Consider the following 26770-nt stretch of genomic DNA (forward strand, 5'->3'; position numbering starts at 1 on the left):
CCAAGTTGCCCAGAGAAGCTGTGGCTGCCCTATCCCTGGAAGTGTTGAAGGTCAGGTTGGATGCACTTTTATTGCCCCTCCTGCCACAGTCCCGTGGGGTGGGATTCCAGCCCGGGGAGGGAGCAGGGGCTGTTTGCCAGGAGCAGCTCCAGGGGGAGCAGGATGTTCCACTGGGAACTCTCCCCCCATCCCTGTCCCCTTGCTGCATTTGCTGCCTCAATGGGAAGCAGCTTCCCCCCATTAAGAAATAGTTAAAAAAAAACCAAAACAGAACTGTTTTAGGAAGACTTGGGATCTTATAAAGATTCAAGTAGCATTAAGTGAACTAGAAGGTCCTGTACATCAGCTTATAAAATGTCTAAATAAAAAAAAAAAAAAAGGAAGAAAAGACATGACATGTCAGTGCAAGGGGTGAGGCGGTACTGTCATGCCCCTCCACCCCAACCCTTGGGACTTCACCCCTCGGGAGGAAGGGTCTTGGCACCACCATCCCGAAGGTTCCCCCATCATCTCTCTGTCCATCAGTCAGCAGAGATGCCCAAGCTCTGGAGGTTCTGCAGCCTCATGATCAGGTCCTCCTTGTTCTTCAGCAGGAACTTCTCGCAGGCTTCAAAGGTGGCGCAGAAGTTGGAGGACAGCCCCACCACGTTGGTGGTGACGTAGTTAAGGTACCCTGGTGTAGCCTGGTTGTAGTAAGCCACCTGCAAGGCACGGGAGGTGGTTAGTAGGGTGAGGAGGAGCCTCCCCAATGGGGTTGGGGTGGCAGAGCCCCGTGGCATGGCCACAGCATCCCACCTTGCTCATCTCCTCCGACTCCGGCCAAATGCAGAAGCCGGAGCAGAGCGTCTCCCCTCGTGTGAAGACATCACTGGCAGGATGGGTGGGCAGTGTCACTGACCGAAATGCCACCACGTAGGGGTCCCTGGGGAAAAAAAGAGCCCAGTGAGCCAGCATAGCCCAGCTGGCAGGGAGCAGGAGGCTGGGGACAGGGACATTTACCCCCTGCTGCAAGGTTTCCGCCGGGACGCCAGGATGACAAAGTCCTGCGGTTTGTTCTCGCAGCTGAGCGTCTGGCTCACCACGTGGTAGATCATGTCATCATTATCTACTTGCTGGACAAGCTCTGCGCTCCTGGGAGGTGGGAGGGGACCAGTCAAGAGAAACCCTGCTGTGGCCCCCAACTCCACATTTACAACATTTTGGGGGAGCCAAAATAGATGTGGTTTTTTGTTTTTTTTTGCCGCAAATCACAGCCCAGGTGGAGCCGGGAGAAGGGTTCACAGTGAGAGGTCTCCGGGAGTCACAAAGCCTCTGGGGCAACACACTTGGTCCCAGGAAAGCCCAGAGGAGTGATGAGGTTTGATTTTAGAGTTGTTAGAGTTTTGGGGGGAGGGCTGGGGAGCCCCACAGCACTCACGCGTAGTGGCTGTCCCACTCGTGCCGGCGCCGCAGGTCGGAGAGCAGGGAGAAGGCTCTGCCAGCACTGATGGAAACCGACATCTCGATGCGGAAGGAGAGGAATTTGTCCTCCTCCAGCGTGTACATCCTCACCTTGGGGAGCACAGGACACCTGAGTTCACCACCACCCAGCCCCCCAACCTGGGATGGTGTGGCTCAGGGGGTGAGGAAGCAGTTTGGGGACACAGGGCAGGGTTTGGTACCTTTTCCTTTTCTCTGGCAAGTGTCCAGTTGGCTTTGGCTACCAGTGTCTTCAGTGCAGAGACGTTGTTGTAGCTCAGATAAACCTGGGGCAGGGGGACAGGGGGTCAGGGTATCAGGGGCAGGCAGGGGGGCAGGGGCAGGCAGGGGGGCAGGGGCAGGACCCCCATGGTGCAGCACATACCTTGTTGCTTTGGTCCCAGGGCACGGAGAGCGGCACCTCGGTCTGTTTGCAGGAGACAACATATTTTCTGCAGGAAAGGAACAATTTCTCTTATGGGAGGGGACACACAAACCACCCACAGACTGTCCCTGTGCCCCAGTGCCAAGCCCTCCCCTTCTCTTCCCCCTTCTCTGCATCCCACTTGCTTTTTCCACTCACCGGTCCAGACGGATTTTTTTCCTAGCACTGGCTTCTCTGTACCTCCTCTCTCCTTCCTGATAAATGGGAAAAGCACGTTAGGTTAAGAGCAAAAAGAAGGGTGTGGGGGAAAAATCCAATATATCCTTGGGGGGAGTGGGCAAAAACAGTGGTGAAAAGCCCCAGCACTCACTGTCTGCTGCCCTGGCTGTGCTGGAAGGGGTGGATAGTGATTAACTGGGAGCTATTTCAGCATTCCTGCTCTGATCAAGCAATGGGTGCTGGCACATTAGGAACAAACCCTCACTGTGGCTGCAGAGCTGCAAACAGCCAGTGAAACACAGATCGTGCCCTCCAGCATGTGCAAACAGCCCCTCCCAGGGAAAAAAAACAACAAACAAACCAAAAATCAGCTTATTTCAAATAAAGCAAGAATGCAGTGCTTTAAAGCAGGTGGAAAGGTGGTTTCAGGCAGCCCAGCTCTGGCCCTGAGATGCTCTCCTGCAGGGTGGGAAGGAAAGCCCAGTTTTAAGGTGTGAAAACAACCAGGACGAGCCAAGGGGAAGCTGATCTCTGATGTGCCCTGAGGCAGAAGGGTGTTTGTTTCACCTTCCCCAGCCTGCTCGGGTGACGGATTTTGTCAAATATTTGGATCGGAGCAAAATTATGGATGAGGTTGAAAGGTAAAAACAACCTGAGAGGTGGCATCCTTTTCCCTGAATTACAGAAAAGTGAAGCCCAAATCTGCAAGCTGAGCTTTGCATGGAGAATCCATCCCTGTCTCTGCACAGGCAAGTGCTTTATCTCATTACCAGTTACACCCAGCAACCAATTTCTTTCCCTGGCTATCGAGCAGTTTCATCTCCACCATCACCAAACTGCTTTTGTTTTGCCGTGAACCCGAGAGCTTTTCAGGGCTAAGCAGGATTCCCAGGGGCTCTGTGCCAGCACAGCAAGGAGAAGCCAGCCCTGCCCATCCTTACCCCTGGCTCAGGTGCCACCATGGGCAAGCTGCAGGGCCGACCCTCCTGGTCCAGCACCACGAAGGTCATGAAGGCGCTGTTGATGTGCCTCCTGCTGCTAGACATCTCCTGCCCGTAGGCCTCAGCGCAGACCCCCACCTCCATGCTTGAGTGGAGAGAAGAAAAAGAAGAGGTTTGGTTGCAGGGAGGCAGCAGGAAGGGTGAGGTGGGGACCCCTTGCTGCTGGCACCCACCTGTTTTTGAAGGAGTTGTTGACGATGGCTTTGAGCACCAGGCGGTCCCCGACCTGGGACGGTCCCCGAAAGTGGAACATCTCGATGGTCTGCAGAGTGGGGTGGGCATGGCACAGACGGCTGCAGGGAGCAGGCATTAAGCCCTGGGCATAGCACCCCAGCAGCCCCAGGAACCCCCCCCCCCCAACATAGCCTAGAGCTGAGGAGATCCTCAAAAATGTCAGCCCTGGATTTCAGCTGTCAAAATCAGCCAGGTTGGAAGGGATCTCTGAGATCATCAAGGCCAAGGATTGATCCACTACCCCCGTGGTTACTAGAAGGGACAATAAGGAGACTGGGCTGAGTGTGAACCATTCCCTGGGGTCCTCCAGCACCAGGCACCCATGGAACTCCCTGCATGGCATCATCCAAGGGTAATGTACTGGGAATGAGGCCCTTGGAGGGTCCCTACTGTGGCCTGACCTGGCCAGACACTGCCCTGTGGGCTCTGTGCCCTCTCCTGGCACACCAGATCCATCCCCCCCCCCAACTCCCTTTTGGGTCACCTGGCTGCAATGGTGGCCACATTCTCCATCCAGGCCATGATCTGTCCCCCAAAGGTGTTGCCCTGATGGTTGGCATGTGGGGGCAGCACCAGCTCCACGCTCTCCACCCGTGTCTTCTCTGCTGGCACCGCCACGCTGCCATCCCGTGTCTCCAGCTCTGCCGTGGGGAGAGAAGGGGGATCAATCAGCCAGCAGGACCCCAACACCTGGCACCCCAACAACCCTCACCTCCTCTCCCCACAGCCACCCTCCCACTGCACCAACCCCCCCACAGCATCCAGGATGGTGGGGATGAGTCCCGTCCCTCCACGGGGAGGACGTTCCCAAACCTCCGTGGTGATGGCTGCTTTTCCCCACTGAGGAAGGGTGTCACCGGTGGGTATTGGGGCTATTTTGGGTCTGGAAGCCCAGGCTGTGGGACACGGTACCAGTTTCACGAGGGATGCGGGTGAGGAGGTCCTTGAGGGTGTCCTTGTGGGCCAAGCGCATGCGGCGGCGCTCGGCGGCGATGCTGTACTCGATCTTCTCCTCCTCTGTCTGAGGGACCACGGGCTTCAGCTTCACCTGCACGGGGGACAGGGGGCAAGAAGTCTTCCAGGACAGGTTGCATGAGGTTTGGAGCCACCTGGTCTAGTGGGGAGGTGTCCCTGCCCATGGTGATGGATGAGCTTTAAGGCCCCTTCCAACCCAACCCATCCTGATTCTATGAAATGGCTCCTACACCCCAGCAGGGATCCCCCAGGAGGTGTCCTACAGCAGGGATGGGAACTGATGCCCAGGAGCCATCCCACAGAGACAGCCAAGAGGTACATTCCTGCCCTCCCTCTGCGCTCAGAGTGGGGCTGAGAGCCTCAGCACCCCCCCATGCACACAAATGGGTCAGTGATCCCTTGTCACACATACATGGGATAAGGGATTACGGCCCCAGTTGTGTGCAGAGAGCCCCAAAGCAATAGCACGTGCCATGATGGAAAGTCCAGATCACCTCATCCTTCCTCAGAGAGCCCATTTCCTTGCCACCTCTCCCCCCACCAAGCCCCCATAGCCACCAGCCACCACTCACCTTGGTGCCAAAATGTCCCTGTGCCACGAAAGTGGCAAATGCCTTGCAGATGCTCCAGTGCTTCCCACTGCACAGGTCCTCGTAGCTCACCTGGATGCCCACCTGGAATAGGGCACAGCACCCCTCAGAGCCAGCTCTGCTCCCCCAGGCACCCACAGCCCACCAGGCACAGCAGGAGGGGCAGACATGGGGGACCCAAAGCTTGGGAGGATCTGGGAATTTTGCTTTTGGCCATGGTCAATGGTCACGTGTGGGTGGTGGGGACGGGCACACGGGGTGGGGGACAGGGACAGGGTTAGGATGTGAAGGTCAAGGGGAGACACACCAACCTCCATGCTGGAGTTAAAGGCTCGGTTCACTTTGGCTTTGATGTTGACAACTTGACCAACACTGAAAAACAGAAAGAAAGTGCACAGAGGTCACCAGGAGTGACATCCCACGGTTCTCCAGCCGATGTGCCACTGCTGAGCATCTCCCCACCATGGTAGCAGCTTTCTGGGACAGTGGGGACACACCAGGATGGCCAGCAGGACAGGGGGGACTGTCACCTTCAAGCCATGGGAGCCCATAAGTGTCCATCCCAGCAGTGAGATGTCACCCCTGAGCAGCTCTCTGCAAACAGGTCCCCATGTCTGGGGTGCTGCCAGGGCTCCTGGTGGGACAGAGGTGCCTGAAGCTTGCTTGGCACCCTCCCCATGCAGGCATGCATGCTCCTGCCAGAGCAAACAGCTCCTCCAGCACCCCACGTGCCATCCTACACAACAGGGCACCCACAGGGGCCCTGGGCTGGCAGCAGCAGCCCAAAAACTGCAGGATCCTTGACCTCCTCCTCTCCAGGGTCTCCCAGTGACAGACGCCTTAGGATACTGGGAGACAGCAGGAGGCAGGAGCTGAGAGGGGCATTTTGTGCCATCTCTCACATGAAACATCTGCTGGCAGCAAACTGCTCCTGCCCAGGAGCCTTCAGTGGGCTTCAGAGTACAGAAACTGCTCCAGTTCTGCAGCCTGACCTGCTCCAGACTGGTACCGGCTAAAGGAGCAAATGCAGCTTCTTGAGGACACTGACAGCAAACAGAGTCTTCATCAAATGCATCATTAAATCAGAAATATTCCTAAAGGAGATTGATGCCAGAAAAATCAGCAGGAAAGTCAGCCCTAGGAGTGCCACTGCGGGTCTGCTCCATAGGGGGATCAAACCCAGCAGCAAGGGAGAGCCAGCATGTGCTTCATAGAATGGTTTGGGATGGAAGGAACCTTACAGATCATCCAATCCCAACCCCAATGCCATGGGCAGGGACACCTCCCACCAGCCCAGGTTGCTCCAAGCCCCATCCAACCTGGGCTGAGACACTTCCAGGGATGGGGCAGCCACAGCTTCTCTGGGCAACCTGCTCCAGTGTCACAGTGGAGAATTTCTTCCTAACATCTGACCTAATCTACCTTTTCCTTCCTTTGGAACCATAAGCTCCACCTTGACCCCAGGCACAACTTTTGGCTTCAACCAGCCACAATCTCATCTCCTACTCGCTGCGCTTTGCGCGTTGCCTCTGGCTGGAGGCAGGGATGGCAGGAGGCTGGGATGGCTGCTTCCAGCTGTCCCCCCCCCAGGGCACAGCCCCCAGCCCTGTGCCCCTCTGAGAGATGGCAGGAGGTTAGCAGGGTTAGGTGGTGGGCTCCATGCAGGCTCAGCAGGGTTAATGGATGCTCCCAACTCACGGCAGCGCTGCGTTAGGGCGGCTGCTCTAGGGCTGCAAACATCCGTACCAGACACCGCTCCTCCCGTCCCGCTGCCCAGGAGGGTTTGTGGACGCCTGGCTGGGGCGAAAAGAAAGAGCAAGATGGATGGAGAGGGTTAGAGAGGAAGGACAGAGTGGTGGCACGGAGAAGCTGGGCACTCCAGATGGGTTTGGCCAAGGGCAGGGGTCCACTGGCAGCCCCAGGTCTCTGGGTTACTTCCCCCCAAAAAATAATTTATCATCCCTTTCCTTACCAAACGGGACCAGCTGGTGCAGTAAAAGCCCCACAAACCCAGGTGTCATCCTCCTGGGAGGATGCACTTCCACGTGGCTGAGGGATGGGGAGTATCTGATACTCAGTGGTGAGTTTTTAAGTCAGTGATTGTTTTGGGGTCTCCTCCCCAAGCACTCATAGCCCCTTCCTTCCCCTGGAGGGTCCTTCCCTCATGGTGGAAGGCTGGCAAGACAGCAAGAAGAGCTGGGTGAGGAGGAGAGCAGACAGCCAACACCACCCTCAGCTCCCTCTCCCTCCAAACCACAGGAAAACCCTGCCAGGCCCCAGGTCTGGAGCATTAATCCAGCACACAGCAAGTGGGATCTGAGTCAGGAGCAGCACAAATCCCCTGACCCCCTGGAGTGGTGCCCAGCTCACCCCGAGGAGGGGCAAATGCTTTGCAGGGATTGGTTTAATGCTCTGTGGTGGTGCTGGGGTCCATCCTCCCATTCCCAAAACCCACAGGGGAAAGCTGGAGCTCCTGGGAGCTGGAGCACCCACAGCCAGGGACGTATGGATCCTATAGGCCACAACTTGCTCTGCCAGACCAGCCTGTGGCCAGCAGGTCCCCAGGGAGGGGATTTTGGCAATGCTCAGCTTTGTGCATCTTGTGCCATGCAGGGAGGTCACACTTCTTCTGGCAGCCACCCCTATGGCTGCTGCAGGGTTTGCAAGATTTGTGTTTTCCAGAGCACCGACTCAAGAGTCATTCCTTAAACAAAGCCAGGGAAGAGCTGGAGTCAGGGGAAGTACTGGGAAGCCAACCCAGCAGGAGCTCTCCAGGCAACCAGACAGTGGATAAATCAGAGCAGAGAGTCACTCCACAGCCCCCCAGCACAGCCAGAGCCTCAACCCCAGGGGCTGGCACTGCCACCCCATCTCCTCCCCTCCCAAGCACGCTGCTGCCTATCCCAGCTCCAGCCCTGCCATTCCCATTGTACCTGACAGCCAGGAAAAAACCCACTGACCTTCCCCCACGCATGCCCCCCCCCCCCGGCAAGCCCAGTATTTACCTAATAGTATGCTCAAAATAGATATCATCCATGGAAGCTGTGACGCAGGGGCAGCCGGCGTGTCTCTCAGCTGGAAGGAAAAAACAAAACCCCATCAGCTACCTGCAGCAGCACGACCAGCGTGCGAGGGCCACGTGTGCTCCACAGCCCCACAGCTCTGTCACCCCGGGGCTGGTGACACCTGGTGAGGACCTGGCTGGTGTCCCTTTCTCTGCTCGTCCCCCCCCCCCACCTTTTGCAGGGTTTGGGGTTTCCCCGTGCTAGGTTTGCAGATGTTTTAAGGGTCTGGAGGGTGTGCTGTAAGGGGGAGGTACAGCTGCCCAGATGTTTGCCTTTCCCATCCAACCTGTCCTCCCTGGAAGTGTTCCAGGTTGGATGGGGCATGGAGCAACCTGGAGGTGTCCCTGCCTGTGGTTGGAACTAAATCATCTTTAAAGTCCCTTCTAACCCAGCCCAGTCCATGATCCTATGATCCCCCTGATGCTTCCAGCTGCTGCAGGGATGCTCAGGCAGGCAACATCATCTCCCCACATGCAGCAAACATTTTAAAGCCATCTTGCTCTTCCAGCTTTCCTTTGGCACTCTGGGAACCTCCAAGTGCAAAATTTCCCTGGGAAGCTCATCCCACTGCAATATTGCACCCCTTTCCCCCCTCTCCCCGTGCTCGGTGACCCACGGCACGCTCAGCAGGGTGAGCTTCTCACCCAGCAGAGGATCCGAGCCATCTTTCCCCCACCCCAAAGATTCCAGGGATATCACCAACCAGGTCACCCCGTGCCCTGCGTACCGGGCCAGGAAAAGGGCAATGTTTTGGAAGAAGCAGACAGCAATTTTCATCTATCCCTGAGCAACCGTGCGTGCTGCAGTGCACGTCTCAACCCCCCCCACCCCCCCCTCCTCTCCCCCTGCTCCATCTTCACTAATTACTCAGCAAAATGCCATGACGTGGGTCCCGAGCTGGCGTCAGCTCCCCAGGGATGCTGCTGATGGATCAGCACCTGGGGGGGGAGGCACCACCAGGTCCTTTCCCTCCCATCCCGCTGGGATTCAGGGTTGTGGTGGGAGAGGGATGGGGTGTACCAGAGAGGCAGGCAGTGGTGTCCATCCATTTGAGGAGCTGGCCGGTGCTGAGCTCGCCGCGGTGGTTGGTGTGGCAGGGCAGCACCAGTTGGCTCATCTGCACCTCCGTGGGGTTGCAGGGGGGCGAGGGGCTCGCCATGGCCCCCCACGTCTCCTCCCGTTCCCCTGGCTCCTGGGCACGTGGTGGAGAGGTCGAGCCCTGGGAGGGGAGTAGGGGATGAGAGCTCCGTTGTACTCAAATGAGAGGAAAATCCCCGTAGGAAAAAAAAAGTGAGCCCCGCAGCATCCCCTCCCCCCTCAACACACACACACACCCAGACCCACAGCCCCAGGCACCGCCAAAACCCACCCAGCCCTTGCCGAAGTCGTGATGCCTGCAGCCAAAAAGGAAGCAAACAAACAAACAAACAAACGAATCTCTCTAAAAAGATCTCCATGGGGGATTGCTGCAGCTTCCCGGGCCATTTATCACCCAACCCTGCTGCTGCTTCCCATAAACTCTGCAAATCCTCCTCCCAAAATCCATCAGTTCTCTGGGAAGGAATTTCACTCCCTCCCTCCACAGCTTCATTTTCAGGGTGCTGAAGCAAAGGGTGCTTTGGGGAGAGCTCGCACCCAGGGCTGGGCAGGGCTCCACAGCTTCCCCCAAGACCCCCCTTTTGCCAAAGGAAACACCAAAAGCTGTTTTTTTTCTGGCTGCTAGAAGCAGGGAAGGGGGAAAAGCATCCTGGGGTTGTGGTGGTACCGGGGAGGGTGGTATTTGCCACTGTGCCAGCAAGAAAAATAGCTGATTAGTTGTCAAGTGAGGCATGTTACACAAGGGGTGAACTCGGTTGGCCCGGTGAGTAATTGAGGAGACACGAGGAGCTGTCTGGGCTTCATTACAGCCCTTCCTTCCGCCTTCTGCTCCCACCACGGCTCCCATCCACAGCCCTGGCTGCAGCAGCAGCTCCCTTGCCCTTTGGTTTGCCCGGTTTCTTTTAAAAGATGGCTTGATGCTGAAAAAATGAAGCTTACTTCCCGACTACCCCGGGCTCAGCGCCTCTCAGAATAGCAATTTTTTTTTTTTTTTTTTTCTCCAGCGGGTCTAAACCTCTGTTTCCATAGCTACTGGTACACCACATCCCAGGCACGGCACAAACCTCGGCTGAGCAGAGGCGGGACACCACGACGATGGGGAAAGGGTCCCCTCCCCCTCTCCCCTTTTCCCTCCTCCCCATCCCGCACCGAGACGGACCCTCGGCCGCCGGGGCCCCTCCCGCAGGTCCCGAACCCCTTTGCAAACCTCCCCGGCTGTTTCTCAGCATGCCAAAATGCCTACACAAGTACCAACGGAGTTATTTCGGGAAGCCAGCAGGCTCTGGGGTAGGAGCCAGCAATGCAAAGAGCTCCAAAGCCTCCTGCTGCAAAGCGAGCAGCCAGCCCGGCTGGAGATCTTCTCCCGCCCCGTTCTTTTTCCCAGCTTTTGGCATCTCAATATTGTCGGGAAAAAGACAGCATCCCATAGGAACGGGCCTGATCCCACCGTAGGCAGCAAAAACGCCGGGGATGCTGATGTGGGGAGGGGATGGATGCAGAGGGAGCCGGTGGTGGCCCCGGCCCCGGGCCAGTCCCAGCCTTGGTTAGTAGCCACCAGGAGGAGGGGGTTAGTTGCACGGCACAGGGGGTACCTGGAGGCCATTGCAACAGAAGCTCAAGATCTCTTCAGGGGCTACAAAATCCCCCTTGACCATTTTTATGAGACACCTGGAAAGGAGAAGAGTGGCTGTGGTTACAGCAGGGCCGAGAGGAGCTGAGAGGGAGGGCACCCGTGGAACGAGGCAGCGTGGGTTGGTGGGTGCCACGGAGCCACCTGCACCGTGGGATGTCACACCTTGTCCCCAGGACCTATCAGAGGGGGGGGGGAGGGGAGCTGCCAGAGCCAAAACAGCCCCAGGGCTTGTGCTGGCCATTCCTCCAGGGTCAGGTCAGGGCTGGCCAGCAGCGATGGAAAAGCTCCCAGCTATTTCAGGGTGCTGGGACCAGCTCAGGTCGCCGTGCTGTGGCACGTCCCTCGGCTGGTGACATTGTGTCAGTACTTTCCGTGTTGCTGCATGTGACAGGGGGCTGTGTCCTGAAGGTCCCCCGGCCAGCACGGTGACACTGCCAGGGTCACAAGACAGCTGGGAGTGTATTTTTGGCAGGGCTGGCACTACACACGGGTGGTACCAGGGGTAGCAAATGGGAAGAGCCCTGCACCAGCCCCTCTGCCCTGCCCTGGGGGGGTCCTGGCATCCCCCCCAGGACATCAGGTGTCCTTGGGTACCCACATGCACTGCCACGGGGCCCAGGCTGGACACAGAGGTGGCATTGCATGGAGATGCAGTGTGGGAGCTGCTCCAAAGACCAACTGGAACTGGGAAAAGGCTTCCTATTGACAATTTGCTTTTACACACAGCACCTATGGGGCCCTGGAGTGTCCTCAGCTCTCCCAGCAAGCATCCTGCTCCCATGGAATGCCCAAGGTAGCAGCTCCTTCCTCAAAGCGTGGGACAAAAAAGTTGGCAAAGTGTTGTCTAAAAAAGTGGAAGCTGCAGATTTGCCTCTTGCTCCATGAGCCCTTCAGGGGGGCTGGGACTGGGACACAGCACAGTGAGTTCGGGATGAAATGAGGCTGCTTGGAGCTGGTGGATGCAAGTGGCATTGCTGAGCTTCCAAAATCCTCTCACCCCTGCTGGTTTTGCTTCCTCCTTGCTCTTGAGGCTTGGGAGCTTCCTTAGGGCTTGTTCACCCCTTCAAGAGCCTGGTGCAAGAGTTGATCTCCTCTTTAGCAAGCTGGGCAAGCTTTAGGTTTGCTTTATTGCAGGCACAAGGCAGTGAGAGCAGCTGGAGGTGAGGCAGTTCAGGTCACACCACAGAAACCTAAACCTGAAACCCAGGTCACCTTGACCCCTGGGCTGGGTCAGCAGGAGGTGGAAAAAAAACAAAACAGAGCCATCTGATTTGCATCCTCCCCCCCACTCCTGTTATTTCCCAAGCCACGTTCTCACTCAGATGCCCAGGGAAGGGGAGCACCCACAAATGTGCTCCAGAGAGCAGGAACCATCCAGCCAGTGGGTATTTATAGAGGATTTGGTTATCAGAACGAAGCGAGCAAGTGTCTGTCCTCATTAGAATCTTCAGCCTCACTCAACTGTCACATTTTTAAAGCTGTTGACTGATACAGCCCTCGGGTCACCATGGCAACAGGATGGAGTACCCAGGCAATGATGCTCTTACTCTGTCACCCCTCGAGTGACCCACTTCTACCCAAAAAAAAAAAAAAAAAAAAAAAAAAAAGTTTGCATAAGAAAACCCTTCCAGCAGAACATTTCTCTTGCCTCCTGCCACGCTCACTTCCTGTGCTGCCAAAGGCATAAAAAGCCCACAAAGAGCAAATCTGGGGAGGGGAGTCAGTGTGAAGGGGAGGGACACCCCAACAACCCTGCAAACACTGGGGGAGAGGAGCCCCACAGCACCCCACTGCTCTCCTACATCCTGTCAGAGGTGTCCTGCAGCACCCACATGTTCTCTACCCCTGCCTCATCCCCTCAGCATGTCCTCATCCCTCCCTGGGAGCACTTAGAGAAAAAAGAAAGGGGGGGGGGGAGGAAAGCAGCGACAATGAAGTTCTCATGGGGGATTATTGGTGTATAATTGAGCAATATCCATGGTAACAAGCAAATCTGCACGCGTTAAAAAATTAACCTGACCTACTTTGGGAAATTCTGCCACCTCAATGGGCCAGCCAGGGCTCTCCTTCCCCTGAGACCCAGCCCGAGATGGGACAGGCAGGTTTTGTGCAAGGAGAGGTGTTCCCTCCAGTGGGAACCCCAGCAGCAAGTGGTGGGGGAGATGCCCAGCCTGGCCCAGCTCCATCGCCCCATGCCTGCTGGGATGATGCAGGGTCCCCAGGACAAGACCCATGCTGGTCTCTCATGTGTGGGGTACTGGTTTCTTCACAAGGCTATTGGGATAGTGACCTTACTGGGATGAGAAGGGCCTGATCACTGATCCTGTGGAAGGTCTCAGCTGGACCTCAGAAGAGTGGCTAGCCCAGAAGAAAGGGCAAGGCAACCTATGAGTGGTATTTTTGTGAGTTTCCTGGAGCAAAGCAAGGCACGGGGCCAGGAAAGTGCAAACCAAGGGCCAAAGGCAGGGGGGGAACGTCAGGACAACGCCTCTGACAAGGGACCAATGGGTTTATATCTGCCACCTAGGGAAAACCTTCCCTCAGGGTGAGCCCAGAGGAGGCCCCTTCAGCCCCTTTATGTCCCTCTTGGGGACCACTTGGATCAAAGCTGGATGAAGCATCCCCAGCCCTGCCCACAGCCCACAGCCCCATCCTTGTTCCTGCCCAGCTGCTCCCTGCAGCTCCTGGGAAGGCCAGGGCAGGTTTGCCAGCACGGAGGTGAAGTCCCCCCAGAGACAATCCTGGGAGACAAAGGTCACCTGGCACTCCAGCTCAGGAGAAAGCAAAGCTGTGAGAGAGACACCCAACAGCATGGCCCAGCCCAAGCACCTTTGCCCTGACACCCACGGCCCTGCTGGGGAGGAGACTGCTGGAGCAGCAAGACCACCACAGTCGAGACCACCAAGCCAGTGACCACCATCGTGGGCATCGTCCCAGTTGCAGCCATGGTGGCTAGGACCACCATGGAGGGGACCACCACAGTGGAGGGCTTGGTAGTGGTGATGGTGCCCACCACCACGCTTGGTTGAGACCATGGGGGAGGACACTCTGGTGGTGCAGTGATCTCCATCCTGGTGATCTCACCTGTGGCAATCTCCACCATGGTCTCCTCTCCTCTCACCGGAGACCACCACACCCGAGCCCACCAGGGTGGAAACCACCACAGTGTCATGCCACCCACCCCATCTGGCCACCCACGCTGCCATTCCTTTGCCTTTCCCAAAACATTCCCAACAGACAGCTCCGTGCCAACACTTCCCAATCATCTGCCCCTTGCTTTGAGGTGCAAAAAGGCTGATTGGAGCCAAAACCCTCCCGGCACACCCCACAAAACATTGGGGTGGGGAGCCGGGGTGCTGTTGCAGCCAGGGGGTGCCACGTCCCCATGCTGACCGAGACAGTCTGCACACCCCAAGGGCAAGAGGGACACCCCCAAGGGGGGCAGCACACGAGGGGCTCCCACCCCACATCCCCCCCTCCAGCAGAGCCTCCCGGCGCCAAGACAAGCCAGGAGAAGCCACTACGGAGGGGTCGGACGCCGGGTCCCACAGCCCCCACAGGGTGTCCCAACCCCTCTACACGCACACACAGCCCTTGTCCCCATTGTCCCCAGCCCCTCACCTCAGCCAGAAGAAGCTGAGCATTGGTGGGTGGCGATGAGAGGATGGCCGAGCAGTGAGGAAAGAAGGAGAAAGGTCCGGACACCTGCACGGACGATCGGACGGGCTCCCAGTCAGCCCAGCGCCGGCGTCGGGGAGAGGGGCTGGCGCAGGGCCCTGGGACGGGGCCAGCCCACACCCTCGGCTTCCTCAAATATGGTCAGGCAGAACTTTTCTTAAGGTAGCGCTTGGCAAATCTTGAGCAGCTCCGGAAAATGGACGGTGCTCCGGAATTTGGGGGAGGGAGGGAGAGAGGGGGTTGCACCTCGAACGGTGACAGGGCTGGTGGCATCTGCAGCTCGGGTCCCCATCCTTGGGGCAGGGTGATGTTGCCTTCCTTCCAGCTCTCCCCGGCCAGCAGCCCCCTCCCCAGCCCCTCGCATCACCCCCATTACCCCACCAGGGTACTTGGCTGCTTCCCCAGGGCTCCTCCAGTCAAACCTACCTGAATATGTTGTTTTCCTCTCCCCAGCCAGCCAGGAAAGCCTCCAGAAACTTCTCCAAAACTGCTCCCGTCCACCCAAGCCTCTCCCTGGCTCTGCTACCTTTGAAGGACAGAAAACACAGCTTATAATAAAAAGCTTTTTTGTTTGTTTGTTTGAGAACAGGAAATAAAGTGCAAATCACCGTGTCACTACAGATTATTGGGTTTTTCGGGGGGGGGGGGGGGGTTGGGGAAATATTGTTCTATTTGCATTAGATTTACCCACTTCTGTAAGTGAATCTTGGTTATCAAGAGTTGGCTCCAGGCTCTTTGCAGGCACAGCCAGCTCATGAGTTGCTGCTGGAAAGCCAGAGGTGAAATGATTAAACAAATGTAGCAGGAAACAAGGCCTCTCTTCTTTTTGGTAAAGAAGAAAATCAAAGCACTGGAACAGAGCAAACTCTGTCAGTGGGCACTGAGCATCAGTATCTGATGCCACGGGATGCAGTGGGTGCTGGGCTTCGGGCCTCAGTGACCAAATTTTAAGCTGGAGATTGGAAATATTCATCACAGCCCTATCCCCAGGTCTGTGGGACCCCTAGGAAGGCTGTGCTGGGCAGGGATGGAGCTGCTGGCCCAGCCTGGGGTGATGGTTGCCCACGGAATGTTTGGAGCCTTTGGGGAATGGAGGAGGCACCAAAGTGGCCAATCCTAGCACAGCAATAGAGATTCTCTCCAGAAGGAGATTGTTGTCCCATTTTGACCGAGGACTTTAACCCCCCCAGAGCATTAGCAGTATAAAATCTGCCATTCCTCATCAACTTCGGAGAGCAGGGAGGGGGTACAGCTCCCCTCTCAACCCCCCCAGAAAAACAAAAAAAAAACTTTTCCATGCTTTTACAGATTTGCAATCCAGATGCAAACCACTGCAGAAAAGAATATTTCCTTTAAAACACGTCCCTTTTCGGGGGCAGCAAATAAGATTACTTTTCACCGAGATGGTTTTCTTCCCCCCTTGCAGCATCCCAGGTGTCCTTTGAGGCTAACGGGTGGCCGGATTGCAATTTGCATCCCCACCTTTAGTAGGGAGGCTCCTCAGGGAGCTCCTGGGCTCCCTCCTTAGGACTGTTTGTTTCTGCAAACAGGGATCAAGAGATTTGCCGGGATGCACGGAAATGATTCTTCCCCCTCACTCCAATGTCGGAGGGAGCAGCAGGCTCAGAAACACTTCTGGATGCTTGACCCTCACTCAAGCCTCCAAAGGAAAGTCGCAAGGAGTGAGCTGATGTTTTCCAGGCTCAATTAGCAGCACGCAGTAATTATGGCTGGTGGCAGCTGTATTCTCCCATGGTCCCCCAGCTCTCCCCCTGCCTTTATGCCTTCCCCCGGCCCTGCCCAGGCAGCACACAGCAGTTTTTTTCCTCCCGATCCATCGCCATATGCCCATCTCTTCCAGTTCTTCGGTGCGTGATGCTCAGAGAGTGGGTAATTAGCTAAATGAATTAACTGACATTCATACTTGTAATTAGCAACTGGTTACAAGCAGCTATTCTCCTTGGGACCCGGGAAATTTTCTCGGGGACCGGTGTTAAAATACTGTAAAATCGTTCAGAGTAAATAACGAGGGCCAGGAGGAGCAAGGGCTGATGGCGCCCGGTCCCCTCCCTCCTCCTCTCCCTGGGCTCTAAAAGCGGCTGCACCACGAACAAGCCCGTGCAAAAAAGCCCAGCAGGCTGCAAAAACGTGTTGGGAAAGCTGCTGCTGCTTAGGAGGAGGAGAAGTTTCCAGCTTGGGATGAAATCACGGCCGGATGGGAGACCGCAGCTCCCCCCGGCTCCTCGCCCTCCCCCCCCATCTAAGCCCTTTCCAACCCTTTTCTAGCGGAGAGTTAGGAGTCCGGACCAGGTAGTGGAGACTGCTGGTGCAAAGCAACAGGAATTGGATGTCGTGAGTGTTAATTAAACCATTAATTACTGCTGAGGAAGGAAAAAAAAAAAAAGAAAAAAAAAGTAAAAAAAAAAAAAAGTGACCTGTTGGTTTTCACCACTTCTTGGAGTGGTTGGGAGGATAAATTCCTTGCTGGGTTTGTAGAGGGAGAAGGGGGCTGTGGCATGAGTCAGGTGTTTGCTAAAATATAGGGGTTTTTTTCTTGGCAATGTGGTACCTGTACAGCCACAGCCCCACAAAGCAAGAAGTGATACCACAACGGGGATGGGGCTGCTGGAGATTGAGCCAAAAAGACAGGGAACCCCAGCTGGGGGAGAACATGATGCCAGGGGCTTGGAGATGATTTCGGGGGGCAGTGTCCAAGGTTGGGCTGCAGGTCTCTTCTCCCTGGGAATTGCCACCCTCCCCCCAAAACCTGGGTGCTGATGGGAAGAAGGGAGGGCAGCAGGGCAGGCTGTGCAAAGAGCTTGTAATGGAAAAGGGGGGAAAAAATTTATCCTAATGCACCAGCTTGATAAATCAAACCCTGGTGTCTTCTGAGAGCCTGGTCCTGTGTCCCCCCGAGAAGAAGAGGACAACTTCCAAAGCCACTGAGGGTCCTCTGTCCTGAAGGTTGTTGTGGGGTGATGGGATGGGGTGAGAGCACCCCAAAAGCTGGGGTGTCCCCCAGAAAGGGGCTCTTCCCCAGCTCCTGGCACAAGATCGGGGCCACATGGCTCTGCCAGGAGTTCTGTTCTTGGCTCCTCCAAGCTGTCAAAGCTCTCAATTTCCCTGGCAGCTCTTGGAGTTTAAAGGCAGCGGAAAAGGGAAGAAAAAAAAAAAAAAAAAAGTCAGAGCTCAGAAGTGAGGTGTTTGAAAAGGCTGGGCCAAGGAGCTGTCACACCACCCTTTCAGCTATTACACACCCTGGTAAGTTCTCAAACACACAGGCTGCACAAGATAGCAGGAAGGCTAATTTTTCTTTAGCTGCAGGCAAAAAAAAAAAAAAAATTCAATTACAACGTAACCTATTTTTCAACTCCTCCATTGCTATTTACTTAATTTTTCTAAGGCCAGCTCGTCCTCCCCGTGGCAGGGAGGAGGAGGGAGGCTGTGAGGTTTATTTTGGTTTTAATTCAAACATAAACTCAGAGTAAGCGTGGTTGGTTTGAACACTGATGGGCAAACGGGATGGGATGTGACACGGGGCACCAGCATGGTGTCCATCTGGGATGGGGGGCACCAGGGGCTCCCTTCCCACCTGTATGTTGGGAGCAGGACCTTCTGGAGAAGGTTTGAGAGGTGCCAAGGAACAGGTCTGCTGCTGGGGCTTGTGGGGGTAGGGAGTACCCCAGGGGGTCCATGAGGGCAGGGAGAGTCCCAGGGGGTCCTAAGGACAAGGACACCCAGGGGGTCCATGAGGGCAGGGAGACTCCCAGGGGGGTCCTAAGGAAAAGGACACCCAGGGGGTCCATGAGGGCAGGGACATCCTGGGGGGGGTACACAGGCCCAAGACACCCTGAGGAGGCCACAGAGACTCAGCACCCTCGGGCAGGAGCAGAGGGACACACGACCTTGGGGTGGGGGGCCCAGGACCCCAGTAGGGTCAGAGGGACAACGGACACTCCACAGGGGCACAGGGACAAGGGGATGCACAGGGACACGGGTCCCAAGGTTGGGGCACAGGGACACGGGGCTCGGGGGGGATGGACACAGGGACACGGGGGGGTGCACAGAGACACGGGACCCATGGAGGGCATAGGGACACGGGCCACAGGGGGGGCAAAGGGACACGGGGGGAGCACAGGGACACAGGGTTGGGACATAGGGACACTGGGGGGGGCACAGGGACACGGGGTTGGGGAACAGGTACAGGGGATCGGGCGGGGGCACAGGGACCCGGGACCCCGAGGGGGGCACAGGGATACAGGACACGGGGGTGGCCCAGAGACACAGGACACAGGTGGGGGGGGCGGGTATAGGGACACGAGGATGCACAGGGAGACACGGGTCTCGGGGGGGGGGGACAGGGACACAGAACCCGGGACCCCGGGGGGGACAGGGATACGGGACACCGGGGGGGGCGGGCATAGGGACACGGGGCTGTGACACAGGGACACGGGGGGGGGGGCACAGAGACACCGGACACGGGTGGGGGGAGCGGGTATAGGGACACGGGGATGCACAGGGAGACACGGGTCTCGGGGGGGGGACGACAGGGACACAGAAGCCGGGACCCCGGGGGGGACAGGGATACGGGACCAGGAGGGGCACAGAGACATGGGACCCGCGGGGGGCAGAGGGGCACGGGACGGGCAAAGGGAAACGGGGTTGGGACACAGGGACACGGGAGGGCACAGGGACACGGGGTGGGGACACAGGGACACGGGGGGGCACAGGGACACGGGGTTGGGACACAGGGACACGGGAGGGCACAGGAACACGGGAGGGCACAGGAACACGGGGGGGCACAGGAACACGGGGGGGCACAGGAACACGGGGGGGACACCGCGCGGTGCCGATGCTGCCGAGCGCCGCCAGGGGGCGCCGTTGCTCCGAGCGGGCGCTCTGCGGCTCCGCCTCCCCGTTCCCCCCCCCGCTCCCCCGTTATTCCGTACCCGTTCCCCGCCCCTCCCCGCCCCGCCCCGCCCGGGCGCTCAGGCGCGGCCTTCCGGCGGCTGCTGCCCGCCCGCCCACGGGGCCAGAGCCGGGGGCGGGGGCACGGCGCCCTCCGGCACCCCCGGGCCCCTGCGGGGGGGGAGGAAGAAGGGGAGTGGGGGGAGGAGGGGGGAGGGGGCGTGGTCATCTCTCCGCCAATCAGCGCGCGGCGGTTTCAAGAGGCCCCTTCCGCGCGCCGCCCCGCCCCGCTCCGCGCTCCTCTGCGGGGGGGCGGCCCGGGATGGGGGGCAAAGGGGGGGGGGGGGGGTTCGGCCCCGTTTGGGCCAGCGGGACTTGACCCGGCCTGTTCGGCCCTTGCCCACCGTCTGAGCCCCCTCCGCGCACTGCCTGCGCTGCCCGCGCCAGGAGGCTCCGGCGGTGGGAGGGAGGGTCTTGGGGGGGGGGGGGGGTACCCCAGTCCATCCCACCCTGGGGGGCTTCTCCTGTGCCTCCTCCTGCCTGCCAGGGGGGCACTCACCGATAAATCCCGGGCTTCCCCCAGCCTTTTATCAATAATGCAATTTATTAATTATGCGGTTTAATTAATCATGCGCGTACCAGCAGCTCGCTCCTAAAAAACCGTCCTTTAAAAAAAAAAAAAAAAAAAAGCGCCTTTTTTCCAGGCTGGGTGGTTTTGGCTTTGTTTTTTTTTGTTTTTTTTTTTGCTTTTTTTTTTTTGAAATCGAGGAGCCAGCGTTGGGGAAGGCCACGAACTGGGCGTCATGGCACCCGGTGATGTTTCGGCATGGCCGCCCCGACCCACCTCCACCTCCACCCGTGGGGGCAGCTGTGCCCATCACAGGAAACCCCAACCCCCCCGGGAACCCCGAAGGAGCCGAACGAGTCCTCCTGCCGAAAAAACCACTGGGAGGTTGGGGTGGGAGAGGAGGTGGGTGCAGCACCCACCCTGCACCCGCTTCATTTGAATGCAAACCATGCCGAGCGCTCGCCACCGCCACTGAGGTGTGGAAATCTCGCCCGACCCATGGGGGGGTTTGGGAGGGGGGGGATGTTTCTTCCTGCTCGCCTGTCTGGGGAGAAAAAAGCCTAATTAGAAGATAGGGATATTTTAGGTACCAAACCCAGCCCCTCTCGAACCAACCCTGCACTCTGGTGAAAGGGAGGAGTTGTTTTTTCGTGGAGGGGGGGGGGTGGGGGTGGTGTCCAAGTAGCCACTTGGAAATAAATCATTTTAAAAAAAAATTTAAAACATTAACACTTTAGCTGGGTGAAAATAACAATTCGAAATCCCGACTTCCTGCTGGTGGCAGGAGGACAGTCCTGCAAGATGGGCTGGGTCACCTCAGGAGCCCCACGAGGTTGTCACCAACTATGGAACAGCCCCATAAACCTTTGGTAAGTGGAGAGCAAAATGAATGAGGGTTGGGCGTTTTTTTAAAAAAAAAATCTTTATTTGTTTTTATAGGTGGTTGCCAGCAAAATAGTGGTGAGGCAGCCATCCATCCTCCAGAGGTGGGCACCTTCAGCAACCCTGGGTGAGAGCCTGTGGGCAGCATGGGGCTGGCAGCCATGGACCAGCAGGTCCAGGAAGGGGCCAGGAGAAGGGGAGCTGCTCCAGGAGGTCAGGAAAGGCCAGCTAACCACCCAAGCTTGGGAGCATTTTGGTCACAAACCCTGGTGGCAGGGATTGAGGGCTCTTTTTTCTGCTCCCAGGCAGGCAGGGTTGGGTGAGGGGGATGCTGGCAGTCCAGGCCGGAGGCAATAAAGCTCCTGGAGTGATGCAGCAAAACAGGCTGGAGTCGCATGTCGAAATAAATCATCCATGGAGGCAAGGCAGAGAGAGAGGAGGAGGAGGAGGAGGAGGTTTTCTCCTCTTGCACCTCCCTGCATCTAACAAAGCCTCCAAAACCCCAAATGGGCAGTGAGAGCTGGGGCTGTCCTGTAGGTCCCAGCTGCCCTGGAGCAGAGCTGGCCCTGACCAGGCACTCGGATGCTCCTGTTCTCCTGGAGGTGGATTGCCATCCCTTCCCAGCTCCCTCGCCTTCTTCACCTTGTGGCAGGCAATGCACAGAGCTGCCAGGAGTGATAAAATGGCTGTCCCCCAAATTTATGGAGTTTAGCTGTGAATAACTCTTGGAGGTGAAGCTGCTGTTGAGCCAGAGGGGAGGAGAGCTTTCTTTGGGTATAAACTCCCCCGGGAGTGATGCAGGGCAGGCAGGAGCCCGGCTCTAGCCTCAACAACCACCAGGGATGTATCTCCCCTCCCAGCCCCCAACTTGTGGGGATGGAGCATCTCCAAGGTGAGCACCATGCTGGAGAAATCCCAAGGCTCATTTCCCACCCACGGTGTGTTTATTAGGAGCTAAGTCATGAAGAGGCTTTGGCACATCCCTGGTGCTCCCACCGAGTGTGTGTGGCACTGGGGAGGGGGAGATCACTGCTTTTTCCAGCAGCATGTGCAGCCCCAGGGTTTCCACGCTGGTCAGGAGTTGCTCCCCACCATCCATTCCCACAGCTGATCCTTATCCCACCCCCTGCTCCCAAAACAAAAGGTTGCATGGACGGGCTGCGGAGCAGCATCCCGATTTCCGAGGAAGCACATCTGAGGCTGAGCAGGCTCCAGCCTCCCCCTCGCCCCCCTCCCTGCTCTGCTGCAGTCACATCCATCCTAAGTTTCTGAGCCTCTTCTAATTTTGGAGGCCGTTAGCAAAAAGCAGGCGCTTGTTGCAGCCAAACGAGGCTGCCAATGTTTCCTTTAAAAGCTGCCTTCACTCCGAAGGACTCTTCTAGATGATTTGCTTTTAATAGCAGGCTGCAGGGTGCAGCTCACAGCCGGGGCTCTCCCCACGGTGAGAAGGGACTCGGGTGGCTTTGGGTGCAGGATTGGAGCCATCCACAGAGTCACGCGCGTCCGTCCCGGGCCACCATCCGCATCGTCTTCCCAGTTCAGGCCAGCAAAACTCCCCAGTTCCTTGCAGAGCTGACCCCTTTGCAGCTCATCCCTCCCTTCCTTTGTCCAGTCTCGGAGATATCTGTAAGGTGAAAGGGGCCAGGTTGGGCCCATAATTGTGGGAATAGCTCAGGAGAGGAGAGGAGGTCAGAGGAGCTGGTGGAGGAATGGGAGCCAGGGAGGTCAGCGTGCTGGTAGGTGTGAGTGCTTTGAAAAACCCAGTTGCTGCTTCAGTATAACCAGATTCAGGAAAAATGAAGCTGAAGTGTGAAAAATGAAAGTGAAAAGATAGGAACCAACCCACGGCTATTTATTCTAAAAATACTGACCTAAATACTTAAGCGCCCGTACAAAAGTAGTTGTCTTTGCTGATTTCCTTTATGAGAACCCCCTGGTTTGGTTACTGGTTCACTCCAAATCCAGGAGACGAGGCTTTTTGGAGACACTGAGACTGTGTCCTAGCCTGGCATTCCCAAAAAGTTTGCTGTATGCCCAAAACTCATCCAAAAGCTCAGCTCTGAAATTCATTCATGAAGCGAACGAGGCCCCGCGGTCAGCAGCCCACGCCACCACAGATGGAAAGAGGAGAGGCTCCAGGTGGGTCCCGTGTGATGGTTCTCCTCTCTGTCACCAGGTGTGACAATGGCAGTGACCAGGGGCACAGCAAAGCCCCAGGGGCTGCACCCAGGCAGTGCTTGCTGAGAGATTTTGGGGCAGAGGTAGGAAATGTTGGGTACAGCACCCCCGGTGTGAAGCATCCCTCAGGTTATGGCATGAGCTGGGCTGTTGTGCACAGCTGGGCTGTTGACATCTGGGCTGTTCACTTCTGGGCTGTTGTTTCCCCCACCTTGGGCTGTTGTTACAGGCAGTCGCAAGCCCTCAGCCCCCTCCCCACTGGCCTGGACAAGGATGCAAGGAGGCTGCAGACAGCCTGAGCCTGGCTTAACGCAGCGGTCCACAGGGCCACTGAGCATTGCTGTCCTGAAATATCTAATCCCTAACTAGATATTTTGGGATTTCCCACATCCCTGGAAGTGTCTGGGCCAAATACCGGGGGGTAGAGCAAGGAAGACCCAGGTGTGGGGACCCAGGCAGCTCACGGGCTGGTGCACAGGGACCTCTGTGTGGTCACGACCCCCAGTGCAGCACTGTGACCCCACTCTGCACGTCCTTCCTTGGGGAGATCATGGAGGAACATCAAGCACAGAGAAAAAATGGATGGAGGACTGGGCAGGAGTGCTGGGTCAGCAAGTTGCACAGGCTAGAGGAGAACAGTAAGTGCTGGGAGAAGGAAAAGACTGTGCTTAAAACAGTGAAGGTGGAAGCAGGCAGGGGAAACAGCTCCCTGCTTGAAGGTCAGAGGGGGAGAGCTGGTCACAGCTTTTCCATATGAGAAAGTGAAGGTGCAAGACAGGAAAACATCAGCTCAATGAAAAAGAGTGATTTTTTGACTTAGGAAAAGGGGTGCTGAGTGTAGCAAGGGGAGTGATGGTCTGGGGGTGAGCCCAATGTCTGCAGCATCCTGGGATGGATAAGCACCAGCCAGGTCTCCTTGTGGGGAGGAGAGGTGGCCATGAGTGGCTGAGCAGGGCCAGGTTTGGAAACCTTTGGAAACCTTGCTCCTCTAAGAAGCAAGAGCTAGTTTGGAAACCTTGGAAGATGCTGCAGAGGTGAGTGTCCTGGAGGAGGTTTGCTCTGATGGGAGGGTGCTGTCTGGGAAGCCCCTCATCCAGCTCCCTGTCCCCAAAAAAGCTCCTGAGAGCTTCACAGGAAACCCTTGCAGCGGAGCCAGTCGACCCTCAGCTCACCCTACAGCAGCTTTTTGCCTAAAATCAAGCTGCTAAAATAAACACACGTCCTGCCACCCTGCTCACAGCAGCTGTGCAGCTCTGCCTGCACACCCAGCACACGTCCACCCTGGTGGGGTGGCACTCATGGGGCTGGGGACAACAGGGGGGACGTCGGCTTTGAAACCCAAGGTCCCCCTCTGTCCAGCTCCATGGAGCATCCCGGGAAAGCAGAGCCAGAGGGAGGGTCCTGCTCCTTGCAGGGTGCTGGCAGGGGCAGCTGGCTCGGGGCACTGACGACATGGGAGTTATCAGGAGGGGACAGATGGGAGAGGTGACAGATAAGGGACTCAGCTGGGAGCAGGAGTGGGACTGATAGGACCCGAAGGCGCTGCCCTGGTGGAGCAAGGAGGCTTGAGATCAGACCCAGCAGAGATGGATTTAGATCCTGGAATGCCACCCGGGTGCCTGCTCCCCATCAAAACCCCACCTGGCCAAAGTCAGAGGGGCAAGGAAACCATGGGCATTTGAGTGCAGTGGGGTTTCTGCCTGGCTCCAGAGGCAGCTGCTACCCCAGGAGGGGAGAGACCACGCTGGGTGGCAGGTGGTACAGCTTGGAGACCATCCCTGCAGGGTGATGGATAGACTGTAGAGGAGGAAACCCAAGACAGGCACCATCCTGCTCTGCTGGGACTCCCCTGGGAAGGTCTCTGCTAATACCATTGCCATAGGAGACCTGTGCTGGTGTGCTTAGCAGGGGGCAGGAGATTTTATTGCAAAATGCCCCTTGCATGGAGATACAGGCTCATGTCAAGGGAGGTAGAGGCAAGAAGGACCTGGCCCACTCAGAGCAGCTGCCCCTGGCAGAAGGTGGGCAGAGGTGACACTCTGCCAGGGCTTTGTGACATCTGATATTTTGAATTTTGCCTTTGCACAGCCCACCCTCTTCCTTGGGAGTCCAACCACACCATGGAGTGAAGGTTTGGGTCTCACAAGTCGTCCATGCTCCTCAGTCCTGCTCCCTGGCTGTTATCTTCAGGTTTTTTCTCCCTTCCAGCCTTTTCTGTCTGTTTGTCTCCTCTCCAACAACAGGAACCCACAGAGTTAAAACCCCCGGAGTGCCAGCTCTGGGAATACAGCAGTGTCCCAGCCTTCTCCAAGCCAGGGGAAGCTCAGGAGCCTTGTCCCATCTGGGTGCTCCTGCTTGGCACTTTGCAGAGTCTGCCTGCAGCCAGGGTTAATGCAGGGATTTTGGGTGAGGAATCTGAGCCTCCACGAAGGGAGCTGCTGGGGAATCGCTGCCACGCTTTACATTCACAGCCCATCTATTTTGCAATAACTTCACCGTGATGTTCCCACGTAGACAAGCCTAAGCTAGCATAGATAATGAAATGGGTTAAAGGAGACAGGCAGAGGGAGAGGAGAGAAGCCAGCAACTGGTAGTAAATCAGGGAGAGAACAGGGTTACTTTAAATTCAAGGTCTTGGTAGCAGGGCGAGTTTGGTTTATGCCCAGAGGCACAGGGTTTAGAGAATGAGAGCAGGTTGGAAAGACAGAAGCGTCCCCTTGGCAGGGCCACTGACCTGTCTGTGTCCCCATTACCCTGCTCTTGGTCCTCCCTGTCCCCCAGTACCTGCCCGTGGATGTCACTGGGTTTAAGCACAGCCAAGAGAACCCATCCTGGGTGGTAAAGGGAGGTTGAGGGATCCTGAAGGAGCTGCTGGCCTGGCAGGGCAGGCAGCGGGTACTGCTCCATGGAGGGAAGGTCCTACCCCTGAGATTCCTCCACCTTTGGCACAGGTTTTGAGGCAGTCCAAACAAGCTAATTAAATCCTGCTCTGCTTAATCAGAGCCATTGAACACCAGTCAGAAGAAATTAATCTGGTGTTTTATTAGATGGTGTTTGAAGTCGCGTTTGGCACCTCATCCTCGGTTCTCATCTCCTTCTGGGGAAGGAAGAAGGACATCTGCGAGGGTGCAGCAGATGGCAGCGGGGATGATTCAGGGGCTTGAGGAAGGAGCTGCACTCCAGCGGCATCCCTGGGGGGTGGGGGAGGACAAGACACCTCTCCTTGCATCCCTCAGCCCACCCCCTTCCCGGTGGCTGAGAGTCTGCGAGCCAGGCAGGCATCCCAAAAAATACGTGTTCCTCCGCATTGCATGCTAATGGTTCCTCTGCGATAGGTCCCACCGCAATTAAAGCAGGCAGAGCGTTAATATGCAACGTGGAGAGGCCACTCTTCCCACAGCTACTCCCTCCCAAACCTGTCCTTCCTGCTGAGCATCCCTGCCCACAGGGAGCCTGCCCACGGGGATCCCACACCAGCCCCGGCCCAGCCGCCGGCAGCACCCGCTCTGTTCGTGCCTTCCCCTGCCCGGGGGGTGCTGCCTTTCATCCCCCTTCCCCAGCACCCCACAGGCTGCTGCCTTTGGGGTTGGTGGAGAGGCTGCTGCCTTTTTACATCCCCCCCCCCCAGCACCTGGTATGCTGCCTTGGGGCTCGGTGGAGCTGGGTCTGTTTGGTACCCGCTGCTGCACAACGTGGTTCTCTGACAGCTGGGAGAAACCCAGAGGAGGGTGGTTAAAACATCCATCTGGGCTCTTAGTTTGGGGTTTTTGATGAATTCTGGTGCCTTTATTGCTGCAGCCCGAGAAAAACTCCCAACAAAGAGAAAGCCAAGCAGGGCAGCCCACAGGTCACCTTCTGAGACTTGGGTAGCCTTGGTGTGTCCTCCCGGGACTTGGCT

At 57.0% G+C, this 26770-nt stretch overlaps 1 protein-coding gene across 3 annotated transcripts; it reads right to left on the minus strand.

Annotated features, from left to right (window-relative positions):
* Window positions 1-274: 274 nt before the first annotated feature.
* On the minus strand, window positions 275-14428 carry ACOT11 (acyl-CoA thioesterase 11). 3 transcript variants are annotated; one of them, XM_071750063.1, is made up of 18 exons: window positions 14280-14428; window positions 10618-10693; window positions 8948-9146; window positions 7868-7937; window positions 6609-6659; window positions 5174-5234; window positions 4845-4946; window positions 4210-4345; window positions 3782-3938; window positions 3237-3356; window positions 3004-3148; window positions 2042-2097; window positions 1844-1910; window positions 1662-1745; window positions 1418-1551; window positions 1000-1131; window positions 796-922; window positions 275-701 (listed from the first exon to the last, which is right to left on the minus strand). In XM_071750063.1, exons 1-18 carry the CDS (start codon window positions 14300-14302, stop codon window positions 522-524), a joined length of 1920 nt encoding a protein of 639 aa, XP_071606164.1. In that variant the 5' UTR covers window positions 14303-14428; the 3' UTR covers window positions 275-521. The 3 variants fall into 3 exon arrangements, with proteins under 3 accessions (XP_071606164.1, XP_071606165.1, XP_071606166.1); XM_071750064.1 differs by lacking the exon at window positions 6609-6659; XM_071750065.1 differs by lacking the exons at window positions 6609-6659; window positions 10618-10693 and having other exon boundaries at window positions 14280-14413.
* Between the last annotated feature and the right edge of the window lie 12342 nt (window positions 14429-26770).

The sequence above is a fragment of the Heliangelus exortis genome, chromosome 8 (assembly GCF_036169615.1).
Source record: "Heliangelus exortis chromosome 8, bHelExo1.hap1, whole genome shotgun sequence".
Taxonomy (NCBI): domain Eukaryota; kingdom Metazoa; phylum Chordata; class Aves; order Apodiformes; family Trochilidae; genus Heliangelus; species Heliangelus exortis.